The sequence below is a fragment of the Rousettus aegyptiacus genome, unplaced genomic scaffold (genome assembly GCF_014176215.1).
Source record: "Rousettus aegyptiacus isolate mRouAeg1 unplaced genomic scaffold, mRouAeg1.p scaffold_m13_p_7, whole genome shotgun sequence".
NCBI classification, from domain to species: domain Eukaryota; kingdom Metazoa; phylum Chordata; class Mammalia; order Chiroptera; family Pteropodidae; genus Rousettus; species Rousettus aegyptiacus.
The window spans coordinates 99,022,923-99,043,663 of NW_023416310.1; the positions used below are offsets into that span (position 1 = coordinate 99,022,923).

General features: G+C 45.8%; 1 protein-coding gene across 23 annotated transcripts in view; it reads left to right on the top strand.

Moving 5' to 3' along the window:
- Positions 1-17,778, top strand: part of KLHL3 (kelch like family member 3) — a 228,709-nt gene extending 210,931 nt beyond the window's left edge. For 19 of the 23 annotated variants that reach the window (XM_016160619.2, XM_016160628.2, XM_016160617.2 and 16 more), the window contains 5 exons: positions 580-681; positions 3,463-3,591; positions 7,151-7,291; positions 9,379-9,522; positions 13,175-17,778. In XM_016160619.2, the coding sequence (XP_016016105.1) occupies positions 580-681; positions 3,463-3,591; positions 7,151-7,291; positions 9,379-9,522; positions 13,175-13,203 (545 nt within the window). In that variant the 3' untranslated portion in view covers positions 13,204-17,778. The remainder of the gene's footprint in view (positions 1-579; positions 682-3,462; positions 3,592-7,150; positions 7,292-9,378; positions 9,523-13,174) is intronic. The other 4 variants (XM_016160622.2, XM_016160625.2, XM_016160623.2 and 1 more) reach the window with 2 other exon arrangements.
- Positions 17,779-20,741: the final 2,963 nt, after the last annotated feature.

Here is a 20,741-nt window from a genome sequence, read left to right on the forward strand (position 1 = left end):
AGAAATACTGGGCCAAATTTTTTAAGCCTCTCTTCATTACAAGATGGCTGTTAAGTTCCAGCCAACATATTTATGTTCCAGGTACAAAAAGCAGGAAGGGGTAGCACCTGTATCAGAAAAGCAAAGGCTATTTCAGAAATCCGCATCAGACTTCTGGGTAGACTGCATTGACTTGGTCACTCATAGTTATACGGGAGTCTGTGTAGGCAAGTTTTCAGCTTTCCAGCTTCCAACGTAGAGGAAAGCAAAGGTAAAGAGGATTAGACTAGGTGTTCTGTGAGGCAAACCTATTTATTCCATTCTGTAGGTTTAACAGTGTTTGCAGGGCAGTTCAGTTATAACCCCTGTGCTCTCACAACCCATTGTCTGGGTCAGGTCTTAGTGGTCTTCCCACGTAGACACAGTGCAGATGTGTTTCAGGCAGGCACCATAGGCCACACGGTGAGGTGGAGGCGGTGCTGAGCCAGACACCCAGGTTTCCAGCCCCGAGGTGTGTACCCTTCCCCATCCTCACTGGTTCTCGGCACAGCAGGGTGAGGCCTGGTGCCCTAGAAATCTCACGAGTCTCTTATCTCCCAGGCCTAGCATCAGTGGAAGCCTACAGCTACAAGACTAACGAGTGGTTCTTCGTGGCCCCAATGAACACACGGCGGAGCAGTGTGGGTGTGGGTGTCGTGGAGGGTAAGGAGCAGCATTGGGTGGGGGCCTGCCCTCGCCCCAGCCCATGGGTCTTTTCCTGGTTCTCTAGCTCTATTCCTTTGATCACTGCCCTGAGTCACATACTAGTTGCCTGACTTAACAGATGAGGAAAGTTGAGACTCAGAGGTAAAGCTATTGGCCTGAGACAAATAAGTGAGTGAAGTAGGAGGAACCTTAGAGAGGAAACACTGGCCTTTGACTTTGGCTCCTTGTCAGTAACTCTATCACAGGTGAGGGAGGGAGGAGAGTGGGGAATTTAGAGTCAGTGCGTAACCCAGGAATGTAATGTAAAGGGAGTGAGAGTTAATTGTTTAATTAATTTCGTCCTCGTTTTTGTTACGTTGAACACTGACAGAGCCCTGAGTGAGGAGGGCACCTCTTCCCAAGTCGTCTTCTTCCCCAGGGCAGGTTGGTGGTAGAGCCCTGCTCTGGTCAGGAAAGGTGAATAGGGTGTGGTCTGGGCCCTGGTTAGACAGGGCGCCGTGGTTTATACATAGCTTTCACATCAGTTCCTCAGTTTTACTCCCCAAACCCTTCTGAAATAGACAAGATTTAGATCTTCCCTATTCTCCTGAGTGGGAAACTGAGTCCCAGAGGGGTAAGTGCCCTTGTTAGTATAATGTAGCTGGCCCTCGAACCCAGGTCCGACTCCTAACCCACTCCTCTTTCTGCTGTGCTCCACTCCTTCAGACCGCTAGAAAGTGCTAAGAGGGAGGAGTTTTATAAACATCTGTGAATTCATTGTATTCAAGCATAGAGTATTATTGGGACTAAAACACTGTACTTTGCAGAACACTGGTTTATTACGCTGTCCTGAGGTGGGAATGTAGCTGGACTATCTGCGCATTGAGACGTATATGCAGGCATTCTCTCTCGCGTGTGTGCACACAAGAACACGCAGTGCTTTGGGGAGAGTGTAATGTGCGGTGAGTTAGACATTAACAGAAAGATTCTCTTTTCTCACTGCATTTCTAGGTCTGTACCAGTATTTTGTAGTTTAAATTTTCATTTAAAAGTATATTATTCTAACATCCTGAACAAGTCATCTTAGCAAGTGCAAGGATTTTGTCCTCCTACAAAAGATAAATTGTTTCTTGCAATCTCATCCTCCTGGTGGAACAGAAATTGATTTGTCTGCCAAATGTAAGTGCTTTGTCTAGCCACCATCCCATTTTCCCCTTCTTCCTTAGCCAGGACTATCAAACAATAGAGTAGGGGTTAAAAATAGCATATCCCCATGAATAGGCTCAAGGAGAAACCTTGAGTCGGTATTTTTTCAGCTGACACAGGGTTGGAATGTTTGACAGGGGTTGGAGGAGGCCCCTTCATGGTAGTAATTTGAAATACTCCCCTTGACAAAGGCCTCTGTGGCCGTGTTGTGTGTGTGGAAGAAGTGCTGTTTTGTAGCATGCCCTGTTGACACAGAGGACAGACTGGGGATGTTTTTGTTCATCCTGAATTTGAAGCTCTTTTGGCTATGGGTCACCCTGGGGCAACGGAGAGTCCGGTTTACAGCTTTGGTGAGCACGGTGAGGAGGATCCTAAGTGGACCCTGCCGCCCTGCGGCCTTGCAGACGCAGCTCCCCGCGTCGTTTCCACACGACCCTCCCTCATCATCTCCTTACCGTGGCCGTATGGTCTGAATGACCCTGGGAGAAAAATAAAGAACGGAAATCAGAATCATTTGCTGCTGGCTGCCTGGAAGAATTCCTACTTAGGAAAAGGGACAGCGAGGCTTGGAGATTAGGCAGAAGCTCCCAGCAGCAGAGATCACATGTGACAGAATAAGGTTTCCAGTGCGCTGGGCTTGCCCTGGGGAGCTTCTTGTCTCCTCCCCAGTGGCTTAGGCTTTGATGAGTGGTGGGCAGCGGGTGGGCTGCTAATGTATCTGAGCCAGCACATACTGAGAGGCTGGCCTGGGCCCTGGAGGAGCTGCTGGGCCGGGATTTTTCTCTCTGGCTTAGGTGATGGCAGAACTGGGGAGGAGGTGTTCCTTTCTCATAGAAGGGCCAGTTGAGGGGTCTGTGGGGCAGGAAAGAAAAAGGATCAAGGATGGAAGAAGAAATAATTATACATTTGATATGGCAGTAGTCCTGGTGCTAGAGCGTAGTTTTGAGCCTGAGAATCTCTTTCTCACTTAAAACAATTGCATATTTTCACCTGCTAGTTATTGTACTGCTCACCTCCCCCGTACGCACACCACCACACATGCGCGAGACTCTCCCACTGCATTCTAAGACGACACGATAAACCCAAAATGTTTTGAATCCCTGCTCTGTGAGAATTCAAATACCAATTTCCTACCCCTTTGGCCAACCTCCCTCTAGCCCAAGTGGAAATGATGCTCTTAGATAAACAGCTTATGTGTGTTTTTTCTTTTTTAAATTTTAAAAATAAGTGACGTTGCTTCAGGGCTCTTGTGCATGGCTCAGAGATCACAAGGACGTCTGCAGGTAAATTCCAGCCATGCCAGCCCAGAGTACACATAGAGCCCTCCATTCACACACTCCAGGTGTTTGGGTGCTTATTTATAAAAGGGCTCAGTACTTCCTTGAGAAGTACTGATGTAAGAGGAAGTAGAAGGCTGAGATGTGAAGGATGCTTATCCTGGTTGGGAAGTAAGTTGATGGTCCGCCCTGGAGGGAAGAGGTCCTGAATCCCGATGGCAGTGAGGGCGCCCCCGTGAGGTGAAGGACTTTCAGCTGTGCTCCAGTTTCATGCCAGTGTCCCCAGTACCTCCCTCAGTCACTTTGTCTGTTCCAGGGAAGCTCTATGCTGTTGGGGGTTACGACGGGGCTTCCCGCCAATGCCTGAGCACCGTGGAGCAGTACAACCCGGCGACCAATGAGTGGACGTACGTGGCAGACATGAGCACCCGCCGCAGTGGCGCAGGTACGGGGGAGCCTTCGGGTGCTCTGTTTGATCTGCTCACAGGTGGAACTGGAGACCAGCAGCGTAACATTCTACCCTTTCCCCCTCCCTCTTCTTTCCTTCTGATGTACGTGGTCCCACTAGCACCTTTGCAGCCCGACACAAGCATTTCTAAGTTAACCTTTCCCTGGAGATCACTGTGATAGAGAAAGGATGAGATAACATTCTCTTCATCAGCATTCCTTTTGTTTGTGTGGAGGTGTCTACATTTCGTGAAAATGAAGGCTTGCTGTGTTCCAGGTGCTGTATTAATAAAGCACTTTTATGTCAGAATTTATTTAATTCTTACCGCAGCCCTAAAATGCAGATACGACATCACTTCCACTTAACAGATTTAGAAGGTAAGTCGACGAGGGGTTGAATAATTTCCCAAAGGTTATATCATTAGTAACTGGCAGAGTCAGGATTCCTTCTCAGGTCTGTCTGTCTTCAAAATTAGCTTTTTTGACTCCCAAATTATTAGAGTCTCATTCTTACGAAGTAGTAGGACAAGCCCAGCTGTCCCAGTCTATAGTGGAAAAGCTAAAGCTTGCTGGTCTAGAGTCGCTGTCTCGGGAGTTGAAAGCTAAGCTATTAGTGTTCATATTTGGAGATAAACTTATGTCTCCCTGTCATGCTTTGTCCCATTTCATCTCTCTTTCCCACATGGCAAAAGAGTGACTTCCCAAGCGTAGCCTACTTTTGCTACCTGTGGGAAGACTAGGAGCTGTGTGGTCCTTTGGGATTCTCCAGGAGGTGGAGCAACAGCCGCTTCTTCCTTGGTCATCTAGAGGCCCAAAGGACGGATCTGATTGGCACTGGAGACTGGGCATTAGCTCTCTGGTCTGGTTTCTGATGAACAACCTGCTCTCGGCGGGGAGGCTCTTTGACACTAGGAAGGGAAAGCACAATTGGGAGTTTTCCCCCCATAGTGTTATTCCTTTCTCTTTTTTGTGTCTTTGAAGATTGAGTTGTTAATCTCATTTTATAGTACTAAGCGCATGACCACTTCCTCAGCATTCCTTAAAAATTATGCTATTTTAATATTTTTCAAGAACCTTTGGGTACTGACTGGTTAGAAAAGAAGAAGCTGTATGATGCCATGTAAGAAGGATTTGTGTTTGGAATACAGTTTTTAGGGAGCTTGTTTCTGCTGATCCTGACAAGTTGGCACTTCCTAAACATGCAGCAAATACGTGGAGGTCAGGAGGCCTGGACCTCAGTGCTGGGTATGCTCGAACTTGCCATGTGACCGTGGGCAAGTCCCTTCCCCCTTCCTGGCCTCTGATTCCGGAGATGTGAAGTGAGTGGGTTGCAGTAGATGTTCCCTTGGGGCCAACTGAATTCACAAATCCCATGGTCCTTCTCCCTTCGTAGAGCTCTTTTAGTAATTTGGGTTTATAGAATCTTAGTAGAGTCTCCTTTATACTTCTTAGAAATTATGTGACTTAAGGTGTGAGAGCAAATGTTTAGAGCCCATGGATGTAGGGACAGACAGCTCAGCAGGAGTGGAGCAGGCCACACTGAGATGTGTGGCTGCTTCTGGAAATGTCTCAAGCAGAACGTGTAGAAGGGCAGCCCTGTGCAGAACCACAAGCACAGAGCACCTTAGAAAGTTCAGGCTCATTTTGTGGACAGAGCTGCCTTTGGAGGCCACACTGCTCTGTCTCTACCAGGCTGCTCAAGGGCTATTGCTAAGTGGAGATCCCTCAGGCAGCTCCTGCCTCTCCCCTGGGGTGGAGGCCCTGGGCAGTTGCTACTCTGCTGTCTGTGTCCCTGGGAGGCACAGTGACCTTGCTTTAGGGAATGGTCTTTCTCCCAGAAACAGGCTCTTTCCTCAGGTTACCATTAGAGCCCTGGCCTCGGGCTCCCACGGTCGGCCTTTTATCAGGGCTTCACATCCATAGATTGGGGGAAGCCTAACTTCTGGTTTTGGGAACCCATATACTTGTAGTAGTTGGTCTTTGGTGGCTGAAGACCCAGAGACCCTGGCCTCTGGTTGCCTGAGGCCATTTGAGGCACCAGGAGCCCCTGTGGCTATTATTGGTCCAGGAAACCTCCTACTGAACGTTTGGGAAAGAGGCTGCGAAAGGGTAGTGGTGTCCCATGTACCTGGAAGTCGGCTTGCTCTCTCATCAGGGTGTGGGCAGTGCCAGCAGATAGTTGTGGGGAAAAGAGGCATCTCTGGGTCCCAGCGTGTGCTAGTACCTGATGTGCGCGGAGGAGGGGAAGGCGAAGTAGCTTCTGGACCCAGTGGATTTTAGTGTCGCAAGGCCATTAGTTAGCCATTGTTGATACAACATCACCATCTGCTGTTGGTTTAGGGAAATTGCAGGGAACCAGTAGCACACCAGCATAATTGCTGGATGAGATTTTTTTTTTTTTTTTTAACGTATTTTGTCATTCAAACAATGTTTGTTGAGAACTTACTATCTATCCTCAGGCACAGGGAAACAGACGTGATAAGACAGGCATAGTCTTTGTCCATATGAAGTTTATATTCTAGAATTCGAGTCCTTGGGTCTGAGACCTGGCTGTGCATACCCAGTCACATGAGGTACTTTTCCTAATGTCCAGCCAGTGTCTCTGGGGCTGAGGACCTGGAGTCTCTCTTTTCAAAAAGCTCCCCAGCTGATTGAGATGCAGCCTGTCCATGGAGTCATTCGTGGTCCTCTGGAACTACTGATCTCATCCAGCCCCCTCACTTTATACTGGAAAAGCTGAGGCCTGGAAAGGGGAAGGTAGAGACCCAGGTCCAGAGCCCAGATGTCTCGGCCACCAGGTCAGTTGTTCTTTCTAGGGTACTGTGCCACCGTCATTCTGTCTGGTTTTTATTTCCTTGACTTGTATTAAAAGATTTTTTAAAGGTTATGCTAAAACTTGTAAATGATGCCAATTTGTCACTCAGCTGAGGCCGATCAACACTGTGAGTGATTTAATGCCCTTTAACCATCTAGAAGAACACGTGGGTGGAAAGAACAGATTCTGCTGCAAGGCGGTAATGATCTCAGTACACCTGCTGTGTGGCTAGTTTCCATCTGAACTACTCAACTGATATAAAGCTGAGTAATAAAAGTAATACAACGGTGAACAGTGAAGGAGAACTAGACAATATAGATAGGCGAAAAGGAGAAGAGTGTAATTTTGCCACTCAGAAACTACTTTTAATGTTGTGGTGGTGTTCTTTTGATCTTTCTTTTCTTTGTATATGACCTTCCCGTTTGTGTGTGTATGTGTACATATATATATACATATACACATATATAATGTATATACACATATAATTTTGATGTTTCTTTAGACAGAAATGGGGTCATATTTGTTTTTTATTTTGAGGTTTTTAAGTTGACAATCTTATGAGTTGGCAGAGTGTCATCGTATTTGTTTTACAGATGAGAACACTGAGGTCCAGGGGAACAAAACAGTACTCCTCATGTCGCCTTGCTGATTGGTGATGTCTGTCCAGGACTGGATGCCAGGCCTTCTGGTTTCTGGTCACTGTAGCCAGCCTCAGGCTGGGACACTGTGCTCTGCCTTTCAGGGGTTGGAGTCCTCAGCGGACAGCTGTACGCCACAGGAGGGCACGATGGGCCCTTGGTGAGGAAGAGCGTTGAGGTTTATGATCCTGGAACAAACACCTGGAAGCAGGTGGCAGACATGAACATGTGCCGGCGCAATGCAGGTGATATGACAACTCTCTCTGTCACCCCTCGGTGGGCGGGAGGGAGGAGTCGTGGGTCTTTGCTCTCTACAAACACTAGTTCTAAAAGAGAAACAGAGGGAAGAGACTCCCAGGGCGTGGGGCTGAGTTTGTACTTTGAACAGGGTAGGCTCACTGGGTAGGCTCTGGGCTGGGGGGGCGGAGAGCTTGGGACCCTCAAAGCTAGCTGCAGGGTCTGCCATTTAGACGGTGAGGGTTCCTTCTCTCCCAATGAAGGATGATGACTTTCACCGCACAGAGATGGGCACAGACCCAGAAAAGCCCTCTGGCTGTCAGTGTCCCTGCCCAGTGGCTTTGTTGGAGACAGGAATATGTGGATCTGGCCACAGAACGACATTTGGTTCTATCTTTGTCAGTTCCTGGCTATGAGAACCTCTCACTTCCTATGTGAAACCAGTCTCCTTCCTTTCACGGGGACCCATGAAAGGATTTATGATTCATTCTCCTGAGTCATTCTCCCTGATTCATTCTCAAATAGGATCACTTCCCTTATTCCCTTCCCTTCTTTGTATTTCCTGTCTTCCTTTCCCTCCCCCTTCCTGTAGGGATGATTTACCTTAGAATATTTAGGCTTTTATTCCTGGAGGCTGATACCCTATTAAGCTATGTTATTTTAGAACTTTGCCCTATGGGTCAGGTCCTATGTTGGTATATCTTGCTTTACGCCTCCATATGAAAGTGTTGGCTTACTCCTACTCTCAGGCTAGAAAGACAAACAGGTGACTTTCGGGCTGATTTATATCCTTTATGCTCAAATTACCTGTTTGCTAAATACACTTGTATCTGACTTGTTGAAACTGTAAACAGAGGAGTTTATTAATTTGCTCATTATTCGAGCCTGCCGTGATATAACTTATCATTTGGCCTTAAGCCACATGAGTGAGGAATTACAGAACCCTCAATATAGCTAGTCAGTCTGGAGTCTGAGAATTAAGTTTAGATGTAGATGTGTTTAGGTACACACATTCACATGTAGATTTTTCTGGTTTTTTTTTTTTCAATAACAAAATGGACTCACTCTGTAATGCTGTAATATAACCTGCTTTTCAAATCTATAATCTTTCATGAATATCTTATTATGTCACTAAATATATTTATGTGATATTTTATTGTTTATCATATGTTAAATTATGCCTCCATCATAATTTAAATAATCTACTGTTGGACAGTTTAGATTATTTCCATGATTTCTATGAATAATGCTTTGGTTATTATAAATGATCCTTATAGTTAATTGATGCATACATCAAAAATTATTTTTTTAGAATACAAGGCCAGAAGTAGAATTTTTGAGTCAGAGGGAGCACGTGCTTTCAACATCATCTAGGAAGGTGGTACATTTTATACTTTCGCCAATATTTGAGAGTATCTTTACCAACACTGATAATCACTCCTTTTTTGAGCAATATCAATCCCTTAATCTGATTTCGAAAAAAATACACACATGTGTTGGACTGTGGTCTTTTAAAATCTTGATAAGCAATAATTATGTATTCTTCTCCTTGAGTCCTGCTGATGAGACCTTGCCTCCAAACCAGCTCACTCTGAGATCAGGGTGGGCAGATGCCTCCTCCTTAGGAATTGTGTGTGGATTTAGATCCCAGTTGTGTAACGGGATCATAGACACAACCATGAACACTACACGGTATGGATATAACAGGGTTTATCAAGGAAAAACTTAGAAGCAGAGTGGTAGTAGCATGCACGAATTCCGTAGCTCAGGATGGACATGGCAGGTCTGCTTACACTGGTGGGCAGCGCCACAGTGGAGAGGGGCCCATACCCATAACGCATTCGTAGGACCGTACAGTAGTGAAAGCCCCTTGGTCAGAGAAGTGACCCTGTTAGAAAGGGGGCTCCTCAGAGCCCAATGGCTGTTGTCAATATGTACTTCCGCTGAGCAAACCCAGACCTGTGGAGCCAGTTCTCTTTTGTGCTACCATGAAGGGGAGGAAAAGAGCTCCAGAGCAGTACAGATTTGTCTTTGTCCATTCTGATTCTTGGTACTCCTGCTGTAATGTCTCCTATGGCTTTTGTTTGCTTCCCAGGAGTCTGTGCAGTGAACGGGCTCCTGTATGTGGTTGGAGGGGATGATGGATCTTGCAACCTGGCTTCAGTCGAGTACTACAATCCTGTCACTGACAAGTGGACGCTGCTACCAACCAACATGAGCACAGGGCGGAGCTACGCAGGTCGGTGTGCTCCACCCTCACCTCACACTGGGGGTGCTGGGTGGGGTGGGGTGGGGGTAAGCTTGCTTAACTTGGGACTGAGTGCCTCCTCGAGGGAGGGCAGATAATTGTTACATGTCACCACTCCTTCGTTCTGTGCCCAGGACAGATACCCATAATTAGCACTTGATTCCCCAGTGAACCTGAATGTAGCCTCAGATTCTTCTTAACACAGTGTTTTAGGCAGCCACTTCCACTTTATTTAAGTTGTCATAAGAGGCTTTAGAATTTCACTGCCTTTCTTGGTTTGTTTTGTGCCGGGCTTCTAGGTAGAATAAGATACATTTCTTTAATTTCCAGAAATTAAATTGAAAAGATAAGACCTGCCTACACAAAACAGGAAATAAAGGATGATGTACATATAAGTTCTAAATGGAATGTACTATATAAGCTTTAAGATATGACAAATGAGAACTGGCAGAGTCAGAAGACACTTTCTGGAGGAGGTAGGGCTTGATTAAACGTTGAGGGTAGGTCACAATCACACAGGACACTGCCCTTTGCTGGTGCCTCCTCCCTGTGCCATAGGCAGTATGTCAGGTACAGTGTAGGTATTTGTTCTCACCTTTTCATCAAACCTTTGGTTGAATGGGTCTGTATCCTTGCGTGTTACAGATAAAGAAACTGAGGGTTTAAGTAACCTTCCCAGAGCCACCTAGCTAAAAAAATGGCAAAGTCAGAATTCAAACCCAGGTCTGACTCCTAAGCTCATGCTGTTCGTACTGCCCCAGCTCAGGGTTGGAGCAATGAGCACTCCAGGTAGGAGGCTGGAGGAAGGAGTGAAGCGTGAGGCCGGTGTACAGGCTCATTCCTGGGGAGTGTGTTACATGTGGTGAAGTGTGAGGGGCAGGATCAGAGTTCGCTGCTGAGCTCAGGGTCTGTAGGGAGCAAGCAAACATGTATCTATCACACAGGCCAGCTCCTTGTATCTAGTTTTCTAGAAACTAGGATAATTCGAGCTAACATTTATTTATTGAGCACCTATAATGTGCCAGGCATAATCCTGCATATTTTATGACCATTATCTCATTTAATTCTGCACAACGAGGACTCTGATGGTATTCTTATTCCCATTTTGTGTTAGGAAGGTCAGTCATTCCTTGGATTTCAGTACAAAGGAAGATTATGCCTTGAAGACTCAAAGGGATTGATATCACCTTCCACAGTCTGTCAACACAAGGCTTCAGTTACACTGAATGTACTTCACTTTTATTCCTTCGTTTAGGATTTTTCTCGACCGAATATATAAGATTTTAGAGGCATTTTGGCCCTAGAATGATTCTGCTCTCGTGGTTAATTATTAAAACCAACACATATTTTCTTTTTGAAGTTGTGGGGAGAGCAGGGCATTTTCTAGTGGGAAGCAGCGAGGCAGTGAAGGAGCCCTCTTGGCACCACGCACGCCTTACTGGGTGGGAGTGAAGGCTTAGGCGTGAGTGGTTAGAATTTCGTATGTGTGCTGAACATCTCATGTCCATTTCTTTATTGTCTGCCTATTCTGGAAGTAGGTGGGGAGGAGGCAAGCAATTTATGTTCAAATCCATTGGCCCAGTGAATCTGTTTTCTTAGAGTCTAAGGAAATGGCCCAAGACAAAGATTTATGGACAAAGTTATTTATTGGAGCACTATAGCAAAAATATGAGAACTACTTACAGTCTGACATGAAGGAAACAGTTAAATAACTGTGAATATTTATATAGAAAAGTGTCTTCAGTATCATAAGAAAATGTCTGTGGTTTCAAAAAGGATGGTGCAAACTGTATGCGCCATGTGAGCTCAGTATGTGGTCCTGGATCATGGGGGTTGAATAGCTGCTGTTTAAGAAGTAGGTGTTAGAGTCAGATCCGAATTTGAATCCTAGCTCTGCCACTAGCCCTGGAACTCTGGGCAAGATTATCAGTCTGACTGAACCTTTTTGTTTCCTCATTTGTAAAATGAGAATAAAATTATACCAAGCCTCTTAAGGCTCCTGTGAGGACAAAATGCGATTATAGTTGGGAAGTACTTAGCACAACGCCTGCCTGGCTCATAGAAACCACTCAGAAAATCGTTGTGATTATTATTAGAAGCTAGGAAATATTCCAAAGAGATAATGGTCATTCTCTTTGTATGAACGTACTAAAGGTTTTTTACTTTGTGTTTTCTTGCATTTCCCAAAATTTACATAACAAGAATATTTTACTTCTATAATGAAAAAAAGTTTATATTAAAAAACAATACAGGAGCCTACTTAAAAAAAAAAAAAGGCTACCTTGTGAAAGGGAAGCCTGTGGTGCCAGCAAGGCAGCGCATCTGGGCCCGAGGACTCCGGTTCTGTTCCTTCTAAGCTTGTAGGTCTGTACCTTTATCAAGGAATTAACATGAAAGGGGTTCCGTAGCAGAATCTCACCATTGGGGTATCCTGGGATTTCTTTTAGCAATCATCTCTTAATTTTTTCTTCAACCAGAAAATTTTATAGTTGGGGGAGTATATTAAAATAAGAGTCTAGTTACCACCTTACCTGTAGACCCTACCTGTAAGTTAGGATTTTGTTCAGCTGCAGGTACCAGAAAAACTCACAGGTACTTGTTTAAATGTGAAAGGACTATATTTGTCTTAGGCAGAAAGAAGTTAAGGGCTGGCCCAGTGGCTCAGACTGTCATTGAAGAAACAGGCTTTTCCTCTCTTTTCTGTTCTGCCAACTTTATCAGTAGCTTCTTCTGCCTCTTGGGCCTTGCATGAACACTCCGCACAGGACAAGAGACAAAGCTAAAGTTGTCACACTGGCAGACTTGCATTTACAATTGTGTTGGCCAAGACTGGGTCACATGGCACTTCCAGTGGCAAGGTAGTCTGAGAAGCTGAGCTCGTAGCTGAATCAACCCACAGCATTTGCCACCTAGCCTCAGTCCATTTCAGCAGGATTTCAGGGTCGCGCATGGATTTATATAGTTTGCTGTTGAGAATAGTTCAACTCGGCTAAAGCCCTAACACATACAGACATGTCTGGAGTGTTTGTCCAAGTATAGAACTTAGCACTGGCATTCTATAGTTAGGTGACATTGAATAATATGGGAACTGAGCCTAAAAAGGTAAAGAAGCCACAATGCCCCTTGACTGGTGACAGAGGTAGGATTGGAATTCAGTTTTTCTTACTTCCATAAAGTCAGTCTGCTGTTTTTTTCCAGTTCATTCCAGTGTCTTCTAAAAGTAGACATGACACACTCATCACTTCTCTTAAAGTGATAAACTCAAGAGTTGTGGAGCCCCCGCTGGGTTCCCAGTGAGGGTGCTGAATCTCAAATATTGAATGTACTTAAGCTGAGTGCTGGGGTTGGGGGGGGGTGTCACAACATTAGGAAATGAGTCCCTGTGATGATACGGGGTGAGACCACCACCTTGTGGGGTTGAGACTGTGCACATGTGCTCAAATGTCTTGTAGGGACTTGGCTGTTAGAGTGAGCAACAGCCAGCTGCTGATAGCCTGAGCCTACAAGCCCTTCAGCATTTGGATAAAAATTGTGCCCCTTTTTTTTGGCTGTGGCTTAGGATGTCTTAGATTCGTGGAGTCTTTGGGACTCCGAATAACTTTGGAGAGACTAAGATGATAACTTTCTCTCTCTTTCATCTTAGGTGTTGCTGTGATTCACAAGCCCTTGTGACCCCAACTCCCACTGCCAGGAGGTGGGGGAAAGTAGGGGTGCTGCCTGGGGCTAAGAACAGCAGGACCGTGATGGCCGGACCCCACGCACTGGGAGAGTCTGCAGAGGATCGAGACCAGCCCTCCTCCAACTTGGCAGAGTAGTGTCTGGAGTTAACACTGGGGACCCACCTCCCTTTCCCCTGAGGGGTTTTGTCTTCTACCCTGAGCATTGGGTTCCTGATAGCTTCAGGTGGCACCTTTGAGCTTTTTCTGTGTTTCTACAGGGACAGTGTGTGTGTGTGTGTGTGTGTGTGTGTGTGTGTGTGTGTGTGTGTGCATGAGCGCGTGTAAAACATGGTGTCTCTTTAAGTTGGGTGGGCTGTGACAGTCTACTGGATTTCTGTACTACTGATCCTTCTGCTATGCTAAAAATCAAATCACAGAAGCCTCTCTTCTGGATTTGCCCCACGGGCACCCTGAGACTACTAAAGCTGCTGTCTTTTGGAGGTCCAGGTGGACAGGGATGTCCAGAAATGCCCAGCGAGAGGGACAGTGCTCTGACCACGCCCACTACAGGCCTCGACTATAGGCACTGTCTGCAGAAGAGCTGGGCATTCTTGAAGCTGCACTTCGTCCTCCGTGTGCCAGAACTAGGAACAAATGGGTCCCCAGCCCCTTAGCTCGGTGCTCTTTGAGCTCTCCTCCGGGAAGCAGGTGGAACGGCCCAGTCTTTGATGTCATGGATTCTAGGTTTGGGAGATTTTGTGTCTCTTCGGCTGAGAAAACTAGATCTTCAGAGCAGCCTCGAGTAACATACTGGGAAAAAATATACATGGAAAACAAAAACAAAAACCAAAGTAGAAAGACTTCAGCCCCTGCTCATAATGGTCTCGGAGAGGATCCTACTTCTGTAATTTTCCAGGATATGAAAGTCCCCATTATACTTATTATCAAGGCTTAATTATGTACATCTTGTTACCCTTAGAAGTGTTCTGATTTGGAGAATAACCAAAAGGCCACTGTATCTCCAATTCCAAAGATAGTTTTGTCCCTGCGTTGTGTGGGGTCTTGTGTAATTCAGATGGACATGGAAGCGTTCAAAAGAGTGTACTGGCTGGGGCTGGCCCTCAGCATTTGTGATGACAGTCAAGTCTGTCTGATACCCTTGTCTTCCTCTCCTTGTGTCCTCCCCTTATTCTAGGGCCTGTACCCTCTCTCCAACCCTCGGAATACCTCCCTCCTCCTGTGGGGAGGAGGTGATGGTAGGCCCTGGATGCATGATCTCTCTCAGGGGTGCTTACATTTTAAGAGTGGGGGTAATGAGAACTTTGCTAATTCACAGGTAAAAATCATTAATGACAGAACTTCAAGCATCTTTAGGGAGGTGGGTATTTCAGGGCCCACAGAGTCATTTGCATTAAAAAAAGAACCTTAAAGATGTGCTGTTTCCTAAACTAGTAAGTTGCTTTTGTTGGGATTTCAGGTATGAGGAGGAGGGTGTCTTGTGCCTGGAGAACAGTCGTATACCTTTGGGGCTGGGGTTTAACCCTCCATGATGTCAAGGTCCACCTATAGGGAGCCAGAGTGCTCTATGAACCCTGATATTAGACTTGTGATACATGTGGTCTCCTCCCAAGCACATACTGCAGGAGACTGGCATTCTCCCCTCCTCACCCCACAGTTAGAAACCCAGGACCCTCCCCAGCTAGTTGGCCACTTTTTGTATTTACTGTATATTTATTGTGCACTGAACACTACACTCTCTTGAAGAGTAAACTCTTCTGATGTTGAGCAGATGTTATTTCAGTGAGCCATTTGGAGAGAACCAAAGCACCCAGAATTTTCAGAAGTCTTGGGAAAAGGCTAAAATATCCAGCTTTTGTGGACCCGGAAGAAATGTCTCCAGAGGAACCAAGGTGTGCTTTAAGTTGGGAGCTCTGCTCTCACCCAGCGCTGGAAATGACTGGTTTCAGAGCTCTGCCTGGAAGCTGATGGAATGAGCTTTTAGTTAAAAATGTTTCTTCTTCCCCCTCTGATAAAGGTTTGAGACTTTGTTGTGCGTGCATGCGTGCATGTGTGTGTGTATGTGTGCGTGCGTGAGTGTGTAAGTGTGTGGTGTGTGGTGTGTTGGGAATGAGGTTGGAGTCTCATGTGCTATTCACACTGCTCCTGATTTCAGATGAAAAGTGAATTCCCCATCCCCTCCCCTAACATGTAGGAGCTGGACTTCCACACTTACGTGGGGGAGGCTGTTGTTTGTGTGTCATCTTTCCAGAAGGATCCTTTCCCTGAAAGCTAGCCACCATGTTTTCTGCTTGTGGATGTTCACTATTGGTTCCGCCTCGCATCTCCCTTCCCATGAAGCACTGCTCCTGCTGGAAGTGCTGCTGAGGCCATGTTCATTTCACCCTCGCGTGTCCTTTCTCATAGGGACCAGGACACTGGTGTGTCATCACCAAAAAGCCAAACTGCTCTGGCTGCCCACAGACGCCATCCAAAACCTGATGTCTCTTTATCGTCAGGTACTATTCTCTCCCCACAGTGGACACAAGACTTATTTTCAAGTCTATGCTTGTCACATAGTAGATAAACCACCCCCAACCCTTACCCCCACCCCCGTCCTCTATTCAGGTGGCCACAGCTACTTACTTGAGTGCAGCTTTGCCAGTGGTGTATCTGAAGTCTGATCACAGTGGTGAAATGGAATTGCAGCCCAAGGTTAGAAGCAGCCTAGACGCCACTTGGATACTGATTTGAACAACATAGAAGTCAGACTCTGAATTCCAAAGTGGTTTCTCATAAATACCCAATGGCATTTCTCCATCTAAAAAGTTGCAGTATTATGCAAATTAAAGTGACCTCATTTTTTGCTATGCAATAAGAATACTTAATTCTATTTCATGACAAACCCGTTACAACATCCCCTAAGATGCTTTTTGAGCTGTCTTACTTTGATATCTGTTGTGTAATGTTTGTATATTCCTGAGCCAGATCCTTTCAAAGATTGCCTTTTTATAAAATTGAAGCTTATAGCTGTCAGGCTAAAATTTTAATGTAGATATTTTTATAAGATAATTTTTCAAGATATTTGAGTTGCTTTTTATTGTTCATGATAATGAAGTGTTATGTTCTGTATGTCATTCACTCTCAAACATAGTTCCTGCCTATAGCTATCTTCCCTTTGTTTCTCACCCTTCAAAACTGATTTTTTTAGTAGCTCCAGGCAGAAATGTCTGGAAAACACAATCACTGGTGTTTCTTGATCACTTAGGGGCTAATGTTAAGCTGGATTGAGCACTTGCCTATCTATATTGAATGTCTGCTATTTTTTAGAGTCTGCTGTCTGCAGGGGTGAGGCTGCTTGGCCCATCTCCTGGTTGCTCTCCCTGCCTGGCACTGAGCCTGGCCTGCTATGGCGTGGAGAAGCTCCAGAAAAAGGCCTGCCCTCCAGCGAATGCTCCCAAGAATGTCCTTAGGTCCAGCAGACCAGTCCTTATTCTCCCGTCTCTTTATTCTTCTGAGGCTTCCAACAGCTTAAGACCTTTGCTGCTGGGTGATGTCCCTTTTGGAAGCATCCCGTCTGTGAACTTTAAAAGAGGCATTACTTCATGATTCCCCTTAAGAATGTGTCAAGCATGTGCTTCACCGATGCTCACACTACGCTTATAAAATTACTTGGTTTTTGAGCTCTGTCTACACTTCAGGCTCTATTTTGTGTATTTATTTGCCATTAGCCTCATTAAAAAAAAAAAAACCTAACTTTTATTATTATTGGGACAGGTGCCATTTGAATTGCCTCCATGCTCCCCATTTGCATCTAGTTGGATCAAATTGGGAGGCTGAGCAAACTAATGTTCCAGCTAGCTAAAGTTTTTAAGGCTCTGTTTGGAGCCTTCCTGGAGAAGCAAGGAGGTTGGAATGTATTTCATTTTTTTTTAAAGAGTTTGCACTATTTGGAGTCCTAAGCCCCTCACATTCAGCTGTGCTGTATTTCTACTGACCAAGCAAGAGAGCCAACAGCACTTCTGACACTTGGGATTGGAAAGGGTTTCTTCCGTGGTGGATAAGCACAACCTTGTTGCCCCTGTGTGGCCTCTGTCAGAGCTCAGTGACTCGTGGAATAATCAGCAAAAATGCGTGGGACCGTGGCATTTGGAGAAACAGCTTGTTCTAATGCTACATTCATGCCTTTGGTTATGATATTTCAAATTATTTTCCCCCCTTTTCAGTGGCAATAAAGGACTGTTATTGGGCTTCCTTGTTCAGTTTGTATATGATGTATAAAATCCTTTGAAAGAAGACTCAAGAAACCGAATGTGTATGTCTGTGTGGGTGCTCTGTGTGGTTGTCCATAGGCAGGTAGACTGGATCACAGACACCTGTACAGCACATTGTGTAGGTAAGGTCTTTGATCTCATGTTTTCTGCCTGGACATTAGGGACTGTATATCTTGTAAAAGAACCCTTGTCACATCTCAATCAGTTACAGTGCTAGCTGAAGAAACATTTCCTCAAATGTATTATTTTAATAGGAATTGTGTTCTAGTTTCCCATACTTTGTTACCTTAAGTTTAATAAAAGCTAAACTGTGAGAACCGCTCTCAGTATTTCATTTCCAGAGTCCAGTCTCTCCACTGTGTCTCACACATGAAAAGGACAGACTATCCCTGTGTGTCTTCAGATTAAAAAAAATTTTTTTCTCTTTAAGATCTTCCGGACAGGATCTGAGTTCCTTTGGTCTTTGTTCTCTGGCTCCAGCACATAGCTGGACTCACAGAAACATTCTTCAGTGAGGCCAAGAGAGTCTGGCCCCTCCACTCGGTGTTCGGTGGTGTGGGCAGCTGCCTGTTGATCATTGTGAGGTGGGCATGCTGGTTTTAGGCTCGGGGAGGTGGAGAGATTTAACTGTAAATAGACATTGATTTTGACAAGTTTGTTAAAAGACAGATTTTATAGGCATTTTGTTTTGTTTGTTAAAATATTAAGTATGTACAGCTATTAACTGTTTTGTTTTATAAGGTTTCAACATAGATGAAATAATAACAGCTGACATTTATTGAGTACTTACTATGTGCCAGGGACTTTTTTAAGTGCTTTACTTATTATCAATGCATTTAATCCTCATCACAGTCTTCTGAGTTACTATTATTATCTTCATTTTACAGATGAAGATAAATGTCAAGAGGTTTAACAACTTGCCTAAGGTAGCAATGGATGAAAAAGGATGGAGCCACTCCAGAATCTGTGTCCTTAATCTTCCGTCACTTCAGCCTGAGGAGGAGATGAGGGCAGAAGGGCGTGCTGAGAAGCACCAAAAAGAGGAAGGCACAGAGGGCCCCTGGGAAGTGCAAACATGGCTCGAGAAAAACTGAAGTCCCAAGTTGCGGACTAATAATGTCCCCGTCTTTTACGGATGGTAAATAATTGTGTTCGTTACTGTGATGATAGTGACAGCAGCCACTATTTGTTGCATACCTCCTTTTTGCTAGACACCATGCTAAATGCTTTATAACTCTGCCTTTAACCCAGAACCTCTGAGGGAGGTGGCACTGCCCCTTTGGAGGCTGGAGTTTCTTATTGGCTGCCCTGCCTCACCCCTTTCTAGACTCTTTTTCTCGAATACCTGTGGTCACGGGGAGTCAGGTCTGGGGAGTAAGGTCACTCAGCAGGGCCTGTCCAGGTGGGGGGTGAGCCTCTTATGAAGTGGGCCTGGAAGCTTGGCTCAGCGGTGACATCTCAGATCTACCTGCTCAGTGTCCTGGGCTCCCATTCTGGTTAACAGACTGGGCAGTTCCAGGCCCCTTCAGGATGTCAGTGGCTTTTCCCTGTTCCAGGTGACAGATGGACAGCACAGAGGGGTTAGGCTCAATTCCAGCTGGAGAGACCCAAGAGATGAGAGGAGCCTCTTGGCCCAGATCCCTTTCCGCACTTGGAAAAGTAAATTTTGAGTTCTAGGAAGGCATGGCCTGCTGGAATTCGCATCCTCAGGGTCTAGCACTTATTGGGCACTCGGGCACTATCTATGGGAGAGGGCAGGAAAACATGCAAGAAGGGCTCAGGTGTGGTGCCTTCACCTCCCCCGCTCCTCTGGGCTGACTCCAGCTGTACCCTCTGGTCTTTTGCCCCACACTGTGATTGGAGAGTGGGAGGCCTGGTACCGCTTGTCCTTTATACCGGCAGAACACTTAGCATTTTCAGAGTGAGGAAGACAGGCCTCTTTGAGTCCCACAGCAGTCCTGTGGGCAGCAGGCGGGCAGGCAGGTAGGAATTCATGTCCCCCAGGGACGGAGGAGGCCCAGAGTAGTGAATCCGTTTATCTGAGGATATGTCATTAGTGAGTTGTGGAGCAGACCCAGAAGAAAATTACTAGCTCCTCTGACTCACATTGAGTTTGAGAATTAACCTGAGAAGAGGGCTCAGACTGCAATTGCTTTGATGATCATAATGGCATTTATTGTGCATTTACTATGTGCCAGGCCCTGCACTGAGAACTTTAAGTCTAGTTAATCCCTGCAACACCTCATTGAAGCAGATGATGCCCAGTCCACAGGATTACATGGGTTAATTAGTTGGTCCAAGGTCACACAGAACTTCGAGAAGAGATGTAGACCCCATCCTCCTACTAAGGATGGCTGCTGAGTTGTATCATCCTCACATCTCCGAAGGCTGTATCTTTGAGCGTGCATCCTAGAGTGAGGAGGTTGTCAGTGTCTGGGCCTCAAGGGCAGGCAGTAAAGGCAGAGCCCAGAGCCAGGGTGCAGACAGGCTTTGCCACCAACCTGCTGTGGGCCCAACCACTCTGGGCCTTACCACCCCTCTGAGGGGGTCTTGGGGAGGGACTGATGAGCTAAAGGATGCTTGTCCAAGCACATCCGCCTTGCCTTCCCCTTCACCCTGTTGGCCTGGTTTCCCTTTACCCAGAATTTCCGGAGTGAATTCATATTTGGTAGTTTTTCTACCACCTATTATTCTACAATATAGAAATAGGGTTTTTTTTGAGCCTGACTGACTAGTTTGTGTTAATAAACCTTTTGTTTCTGTCTGCCTTGTGATTTTCGCTGAGCAGTCTGCATTCCCCACTGGCCATCCTTTTCTGCCCAGGCACGTTTTGCCATAATGCTCCCTGTCAGGGCCCAAGCAAGGTGCCCCTTCCCTGGACTTTAGACATCACCCAGTTCAGTTCCTGTGTTTGCAGATAGGGGGACCGGGCTCAAGAGCCGTGGAAAGGCAGCTGGCTGTTGTCCATGGGCAGTTTCTAAGAGGCTTTTTAGTACATGCGGCAGAGCTGTTCCACATCTTCCGTGGAACTGTGCCACACATTTTTTTATGCTCTTAGGCCACTGGGCCCTGCCACTACACACACATGATATAGATAATTTGATGAATCCTCTAATTGTAAGCTCAATGAGGAATGGAAAAGTCAGCTTTGGATCTCTTTCCTTCCCTTTCCATTCCCAGTTCCCAGCTGCCTCTAAGAAAGACCCCACCATCTTCCCCAGTGTTGGAGAGCTTTCAATTTTCCCTCACAATATGTTTGACAAACACTTAATCATTCAAC